This window comes from Apodemus sylvaticus, chromosome X, assembly GCF_947179515.1.
Source record: "Apodemus sylvaticus chromosome X, mApoSyl1.1, whole genome shotgun sequence".
In the NCBI taxonomy this organism is placed as follows: Eukaryota; Metazoa; Chordata; class Mammalia; order Rodentia; family Muridae; genus Apodemus; species Apodemus sylvaticus.
This window is the reverse complement of record NC_067495.1, coordinates 133,376,151-133,385,185: the sequence shown is the minus strand read 5'-3', so window position 1 is coordinate 133,385,185 and position 9,035 is coordinate 133,376,151. Positions and strand designations below refer to the sequence as shown.

The 9,035-nt window shown below is 40.4% G+C and overlaps 1 protein-coding gene across 1 annotated transcript; it reads right to left on the bottom strand.

The window, feature by feature from the left end:
• Positions 1-1,773: 1,773 nt before the first annotated feature.
• Positions 1,774-7,576, bottom strand: LOC127674821 (cancer/testis antigen 55-like). The gene is made up of 5 exons (XM_052170565.1): positions 7,358-7,576; positions 6,300-6,484; positions 3,256-3,400; positions 2,485-2,597; positions 1,774-1,968 (listed from the first exon to the last, which is right to left on the bottom strand). Exons 1-5 carry the CDS (start codon positions 7,437-7,439, stop codon positions 1,774-1,776), a joined length of 720 nt encoding a protein of 239 aa, XP_052026525.1. The 5' UTR covers positions 7,440-7,576.
• Between the last annotated feature and the right edge of the window lie 1,459 nt (positions 7,577-9,035).

The following is a 9,035-nucleotide window of genomic DNA, read 5'->3' as shown; positions in this document are numbered from 1 at the left end:
ACTTGCCTCCTAGGAATGTTAGAAGGACTCAGTATGTTTTGTTTTCTGGGAAAACAGCAGCCGTTTTAGATCTCTTAGGACTCAGAAGAACAGTGGGGATCCTGGAACATTTTCAGGGAGCACCATCTCCAATCTCTTCCTGGCTGGGAAGGAAACACATGGAGTGAGGCTCAGTCCCCGGGACCATGAGGCATCTTTGTTTGTTTGTTTGTTTGTTTTTTTGAGACAGGGTTTCTCTATGAAGCCCCGGCTGTCCTGGAACTTGCTCTGTAGACCAGGCTGGCCTAGAACTCAGAAATCCACCTGCCTCTGCCTCCCAAGTGCTGGGATTAAAGGCGTGTGCCACCACCACCCAGCAACCATGAGGAACCTTGCTGGGGTCTTCAAATTAAAGAAATCCAGTTTTTGACAACCATGTTGATTAAACCAAGCAAAAGTATAGGATTCCTTTTATAAATGGCCTAGAGTACTGTGTTTTAAAAGAAAAGTCACAATAGCTCAGTGCTTTAGGGAACACATCTGCAATGAATTTAAGGAGCATCTTTTTTTTTTTTTTTTTTTTTTTTTTTTTTTTTTTTTGCGAACTTCAGCAGTATTTTCTAGATAGTACCTGACAATAATTTTTAATTTACATTTCCTCTAAGTTATTTAAATTTTATGTTTAAACATGCACAAACATCAATTACTTTGGTTAACACATCTGCACTAGGATCAGAGTCACAGACAGTCCCCAAAACTTTGCTAAGGCAGATGTGGCTACTGGGAGTTGGGAGGCAGGGAACTGTCTAGGTTGACACAAAATAAGGTTGAGATGCTTTGCAAAGATGCTTTTGATCAAGCCTGATGACCTGAATTCAGTTTCTGGGTCACATGAATTTTAATATAAAGATTTTAAAGAATCTGTGGAAGTAATCAGTACGCCAAAGTTCAAACTCAGTAAGATCTATCCTACTATCTCCCAACATTTTGAGGCAGAGCAGGAACAACTGTTTTCTGTCTGCCAGGAAAGATGCTCAGATTATAGTCAGTACACCAGGGTTGAGGACAAATGGCTCTCCAGTGATATTTAAGTTCTCAACTGCACTGATGCAAGGATGAACTTATCATCATCAAGGAGAAGGAAGAATTGTCATTGCACACAGATGTGAGACATTCATATGCCCTTTACCATAGAACTTCAAGCAAAAGCCTGTCATGTTTCCACCAGATTGATGTCTGCAAAAAAGGTACTCCTATCCCCAAAATTCAGTTACAGAACATATTTCAACACGTGCTAACATTCTAATTTAAGTGAGCAGGTGAGTTCCTAATAGAATGTTGAGTAACTTAATCCCTACTGTTGAAATTATAGCAAAGCAATATAATTGCTCAATTTGCTTACTAAGTTCATTACAGATATGCCTCTGATATTTTCCAAGAACTAACCTAACTGCTGACTGATGAAAAAAGACTCAACACTCCTTTATATGAAAGTGAAATGTTAGCATAGAAAAGAGGTTTCAATGGCAGTGGGGAATATACTATTGTATATGGACAATGGTGAATTTGACATGGGTTGTTTGTTCTATATTCCAGACGCAATTGGGCACATTTTTGAATTGGCAGGTCATCTTCCAAAAATAAATAGATTTTACCATCATCACCACCAAAACAAAAAGAGTGCTCAAAAGAGAGTCTTGACTTTAAACACATTTACTTTCTTCATCCATACTATTTTATTCAACCAGGCATTAGAATCTGGTAGTAACACTGACAATGGTTCAAACAGATTGGTTAATACAGCATATCCACTGGTGTCATGGATACCACCCTACGAGAGTAGTGGGATTGGATGCTGTCTATCACAGTAGCGTTCACAATGTCGTACAATCTGGGTGTATATCCAGGGAGAGTATGGAGAGAATCCAAGGTGAAGAAGATGTTGGCTTCCACTACGCCATTTCTTCCATCAATGCTAGTAACACAAACCTATGATGAGAAACAATGGTAGTGAGTCTGGGGAAGCAATGTAACCCACCACAGACGGCCCTCCACACCCCCAGACTCCCAGCTCCAATCAGCAGGTCTCTCACCACATCATGACCTCACACTCTACCTCCCTGACTTTACAACTCAGTCTCAGGCTGTCCTAACCAAGGTCTGACCTGCCTTTATCAGTAGGCTGAACAAACCCAAAGCACTGAATGTTTCCCCACAATTTCCTCATAGCCAAGATGATTTTCTAACTGTTGTCCACAGCACAGCCTAACATCAAGGAAAACACACAACTTAGAATTAAGCACACATTTAGGAATTAAACACACACACACACACACACACACACACTACATTGTTCTCTGCTTATTTCCTTTTCAGTCAGTGAACACAGGTGTCCACTCTGGCAGGGAACATACTGCCAAACATACTAAAGAAAATCCTGGACAAGAAAAGAAAGAAGGAGAGGCAGCTGCCTACCCATGACAAGACAACATGGAGGTGAATTACCTCGTCCATATACTGAGAGTTTAGCGGGCTCACAGAGTGGATATTGATCTTTGACGTGCCTGGGTTGGTGGAATACTCAATGAGCAGTAAGTCTCCTTTGAAAGGCTTAAATGCTAAAACAGCCAAGAAAGTGAGAATGATTCAGTATTAATACAGTCTGGTCACATCACATATCCTATGTCCTTCCTCACTTCCATATGCTGACCAACATTTCCTGCGTGTAAAATAATTTCCCAAATACTTAATCAACTTAAACTTCTTCCTAGAGGAAGAAAAGAAGAAAGCCCTGTAAACACTGGTTCTTTTACAATGATGTTTTTGTCAGGCACTGAGAAAGACATGTGTGGTGCAAGTATTTTCAAGATACATCACTTACACTTACGCAGTGCCATCATTGATTAGATTTTGAATGTATCCTTGGGCAGTGACACAAAGATTAGACTCTCTGCATTCAGAAATGCAATGGATGGGTTTCCTACTCTCATGGGCAATGCTCTGTTACATGTGAGTTTCCAGTAGTTTTGAGGAACCGTATGTGAAAAACCAAAATTAAAAAAATCACTCAGCCATCAATCGACTGAGGCAGGAAAACCACAAGGTCACGTGGTGATGGTTGTCACAGAGGACAGGATCTCTACACAATGTTTAAAATGCTGCCATTTTTCCCTGTATTGTAACTTACTTTCAATTTCAAGGACACTCCCACACTCTTTCCAGCTTAAAACCCAAGCTCCATACTTATATTTCTTGCTCTGTTTTTAAAGCTCCTACCTCCTGAAAACATGTATAACGGGAAACAGGTGTCATTGTTGATATAGACATCATCCTCAGTTATGAAGCTGACACATTTAATACAAAGTCTCTTGCCAAAATTTGATGGATCACTTTTATCAGAAAGATCATTTATAGGTTTCACCTATAAGAGAAGACAGTAATTTCAGGTGAAATAAAAATTGCATGCAGGAGATTATACCCTTACCATGGATTCTCCTTCAAAACAACAGTATTGTAGTATCTAAAACATTTGTAAGGATAGTTTTAGAACATAGTCGTATGTCAGAGACAATGGATTTTATTATGCATGCCAAAACAGTCCTCCTGCTGCAGAAATTATTTAAACAACCGTTCTCAAACCTAGAACATACACTTTCCATTAAAGATTTATCATGGACCTGAGAAGATGGCATAAATTGTGTCTGTGCTTGCTCTGTGGATGCTTAGTATCATGCAAATGTGAATTCCACACATCTTTAATGCACCCACAAACTTAGCTTCTGACTTTAGAAATGCAGTGTTCTTACTTTCTAGGAACTCATAATTCAGTAGTGTAAAATACATTAAAAAATATCCTTCTACACATTTTGTAATCATGGCTTTAATTCAAATTACAGAAAAAATTTGCATATTTACACCAACAGAAAGAGACCTAGTTACTCTGGGTAGGGTAATCTGAGCCTAGTTTTGTGGTGCATGTGAAGGAAAAAAACTTAGTTGACTGGAAGATGGGAGTGGAGCAGAATTAAGTCATCTGAGACAAGAATGCACAGCATGGTTTTGGAGAAGGCAGGAAGGAAAACATGCTCTCCCCTCTCAGGACCTGGGTACAGGAGTTCATCAGGAAGTCAGAGAAGTAACCACTATCAGAAGAGTTTTCAGACAAGTCATGCAAGGCTGGCTTCACAGCCTGGGGAAATACTATTATTCTGAATTATCAACCATAATGAACTTTAGTGGAAGTAGTTTTCCTTTGAAACTTTCTTCATTAAAGAGAAGATGATTGTTCTTTACATGAAAACAGAATAGCCACATGAGCACAAAGCGGAAAACTATCTTCCACGAACTATACTGGATAATTATTATAATATTATCATCTAGTAACAGTGACTGGCTACCCATTTGAAAATCAAAACTGAGTATTGTGCATGCTATTAAAATATTGCATGAAGATTCACAAAAGGATAGCAGAAAGGGTCATCTGGAATCACAATAGGTACACGCGTGATAATTAGTGAGTGCATTCCTCCTGTGATATTTAGTTTGGATGCACTCATGTGTAGAGGGAAGAGACCGATGATAGTTGATGTTCTGTGATTATTGTGGAAGCTGAAGCCACTGATACAAAAGGGTGTTTTCAACATCTAAACAATTGTTGTTGCTACCTCTCACTCGGTGTATGGCTAGTTATCAATACAGATGGGATGGTCCTTTCCCTAGGATCAATTGCAGGTCTGAGTAGTGAAGAGCTTGGATGATATCTGAGTATTCACCACTACTTCTGTCAGTATGCTGGGAGATAAGCATCACAGACTCTGACCATTCTGCACTCTGACTTTACACTAACCGTAGGCATACTGGACCCTAAATAATTCCTCAGTTTTTATGGCAAACTTGCATTCTCCCAGTTCTCTTTTTTTCAACATAGAAAGATTATCAACAATCATAGCAAAGAATATAGATAGATTCTAAGACCAAGAAAGACCCTAAGATACTGTTTGTCCCCACAAAACAAATGAAGTAGAGAGGATGATTCAATTCACAATGTAGCACCACTGGGAATCAGTTGGAAAGCAACATGTATATCCTTCTCTTAGCACCCTTAGGTCAAAGGTAGGCTAACTGTTTTTGTGCCAAAATGTGTACAGATTTCTGAAAGAAATTGGAGTGAAACTAGACACTGTATATGAGGCCTGTAATTCCAGAACTTAAGAGTCAGAAACTAGGAAGATAGCGGCAAGTTGCAGGCTAGCCAAGGGCTCAGTCTATTTGTGGCTATGTAATGTACAGAGTAATAATTTGTAACATCAAATTTAAATAGCTAAAAAAGAAAATTTATCAGGGGTTGTTTATTTAAAACAAAGTCATATATTGTAGACCTGGCTCACCTGAACTCATTATGTAAACCAGTCTTTTCCTGAATTCACAAAGATTCTATATGCTTCTGCCTTCTAAAGGCATGTGCCACTATGCCAATTATGAATTGACTTTGACTTAAGAGTTCTTGTTACAACCAAAAAGTAAAAAGATTTGCTTAAACTATTGAAAGATTGTATATAAAAACAAGAAAAAGGCAGTATTGGTTAAAATAATAGAGTAGATATACTCTTTCTTTAATAAAGTTCTTTTTCCTTAACACAGATCTAGGATGGGATCAATGAATGAAAAGTGCAAAATTGCTTTTTATATAGTTCAGGGTTTTAGCAAATTTTGAAAAAAAAAATTGGAATGTCCTTTTTAGTTCTCAATTTGCCAACAGTTTTTTCAATAATGATAATAATAATAACAATAACAACAACAACTACTACTACTAATGTGCCGGTGCTTATCAGTACTAATGAAAGACTTTTCTGTAGCCTATGGCTGATGTGATAAATTTGAACAGTATAGCCAAAAATTATTTGAGAATTGTCATTGATGTGGAAATATCTGAGCTAATTAGTTTACAGAACTAAGTCTTCCAAAAGTCCATAGCACAACTTTGTTATACATTAAATATACCTTGAATATTGTATAATACATTATAAAGTAAATGACAATTATCATACATATATTTGTTTGAATTCATAGAAGAGAAATAGCTTCTTGCTAGAAATGGAAGTAATAAGATTATATGAGATCCAATAATTATCATGGTTCAACGTATTTAAATATGAAAGAGATCTAAAACAAATCTTTAGGAAGAGAAAAAAATGATACTGCAACCACAGAGTAGAAAAAGCCCATTAACCTCACTCTGTATCTACATTAGTGTTTGTTTTAATCCTAGAGTGAAACCAAATCTCCCTAGGTTAAGATATTCTGAATAAATTCAGGCATACCGTGATTGCTTTCAGGATATGAGTTAATTCATCTTTTTCCACAAATGCAAGGACATTTGAACCAATGTCCAGAGGCCCGTCATCAGTGATTGCTTCCGTTTTGAAGAATATGGATTCATTAATCCAGCCATAGTCCATACACAGAGAGGTTACAACACCCTGAACGGACTTAAACTTGGAGTTATCTACGACACAGGAAAACAAGGTCACACTGGTCCATGTCAAATGCAAGCATCCCCTACACACAAGTTCTACTCTCACCACCCCTGTAGATAATGAGCACACAGCATCACTTCTCTGACCACTAGACAACAGCCATCCCTGCATCCTAAGGTTGTGACTGCTGAATGGCACCTCCGTGTCATCTCTTTCTGCTGTGGGTGACCTGTCCCAGTGAGACTGTAACGTGTGTTCATCCACCTGCTCAGGAAGCCCCTTTAAACTGGTATACTATGCCTAGTATACATACGCCTGAGTCGGCAGCAGGAGCACGTGTGGAGCCGGAGCTCTAGATCCTCCAACCTCCCTCTGACAAAGCACTAAAAGACGCCTGCAGATGTCAGGACGCTTGGCAAAACTTTCTTGTGTGCTTCACGTGAATAATGGGTAAGTGATGTTTGGGGATGTGGCTCCAGTACCCTGCTGGGACAGCCGGCCACCGTCCTTTATGGTGCCCCCCTTACAACCCTGCCTCCTGGCTGCTTCAGATACTTGTGTGCCTGAAAAACAAGGCTAAATTCCCTCTCAAAGTGAGAGGTCCCCCTTCTCTGGGGGATAGACAGAGGCACTTTCGAGGACAAGATGCGAAGGCAGAGACAGGACAGCCCACAAAGCCTGTGTCACCTGTTCTGTGAGTGTGTGCAAACACCCTCCGGCTTTGGCATACGGGAGGAGCTTGGCACACAGTTAAGTGCTGGCCTAATGTGGAAACTCAGGCACATCCTCACGATCAAAGGCCACCCAGGGTCCCCCTCGGCTATTTGCACCTTAAGATGGAGGATAGCCTTTATGAGGAATCTCCTTGAGTGGGTGTATTGTGGAGGTGGTTCCCAGATTACCTAGAGGCTGTTCCTGTGATGTTTCTTCAGACATGTTCCTCCTTAGAAAGAATGCAGATGCCCACCGTAGAAGTTTAAGCATGGTGGTATCACCATCAGCTTGGGCAATGCCGAAGGCTTACAGATGACTCAGCAGGCTTCCTTTTTCTGACTCTTGGTATATGGTCCTCTTCCCTAGCCTCTGTGAGATGAAAGTATATGGCTAAAGGGAGGCTCTCAGGAAAGCCAGGGACAGTGTGCCTCCCTGGTCCCTGCCAGCTTCCCTTAAACCTCCGTCTCCAGGGAGAGCCCACCTCTTTCCACTGGCCAGCCAATGAGAAACAACGGTGTGTTTACATCACTGCTTATGTCATTGCCTCTAGCCAATGAGAGGCACCAGGGAAGGGCGCTCAGTCCTGCCCACCCATTATGAGGGCACCAACAGGAAGTTCTCTGGAAAAGCCACTTGCAATTGTGCCCTTGGGTATTCAGTTTGGTTTTAAGGGGCTGGCTGTTTTCTACATTTTCATGAGAGAGTCAGGAATTTGTCTTAGGAAGTGTAGCAGAAACTGGTGTCCCTGCTCTGCCCACTAAAAATAGTGCTTGGTGGTGGATATAAGCAGTAGCCAGGAGGCTGGCTAGTTAAGGCACTTTTTTTGCCTTTAGCGAAGGCCCCTGTTCAGTCCCTAGCAACCACAAGGCAGCTCACAACTCTCTAAATTCTAGTTATATTTGTTCCAACGCCTCTTCTGGCCTATCCCATACCAGGAATTCGAGTGGTGCAAAACACACATATACAAGCAGAAAATGGTGGCTCATGCCATCAGTGCTGTTAATGGCAGCTCTCTGGAGACAGGGGCAAGAGGTATCTATGTGTCTGAGGCTTGCCTTGTCTACATACCAAGTTGTAAGCCAGACAAAACTTCACAGTGAGACCCTATCACAACAAAACAAGACAAAGCAAAACAACAACAAAAAAACAAAACCTTATGTGTACATATAAAATAATTTTTAAAAGCACTAGCCACCGTTGTTAGATTCCAATAATAGTGTGTGTCAGAGAGGTGGGGGAGAGAAATAAAACATTTTAGAGATTGCATTCCTATTGTTTAATATGATTCACTTTATAATTTGAAGTAGAGTTGTTTTCCTAGTTCTTTGGTACACATGCCAATACTCACAGACAGAGGGTAAAACATTGTAAGTTAGGCTATCTTCCCAAGGTGAAGTAAAATTCTTTTGGGATACATGCTTAGATTATTGATTGAGGAGGGAACCAGACCACCAGAGCTGTACTGAGGCCAAAATATAAAGTCTATAACTGGCCTGGCAGAAGTGAAGATATTCTAACAGGATACTTGTGTCTCTTTGTCTGACTATCAGACAGTGGAAACAATGAACTCCCCCCAAATGGGAATTTTCCCAGGAATCTCATGCTGAGAGAAGAAAATGGCCCCATCCAGAGTGGGATGTTATCTCCCAGTCAGGGATTTCTCAGTTCCAACATTTTGGCCACCTACTTCACAGGACAATAATACTAAAGCCTAGACAGTGATGGGTCAGTAGTATGCAGGCCCAAATCTTGACTGGGACTGCTTAGATGTACATATCTTGAGACTTGTATCTAAACTTGTATCTCACTTCCAGGCCCTGAAAATGGACCTGGGAGATATCTTTGGATATCTTTGTCCTACTCCCC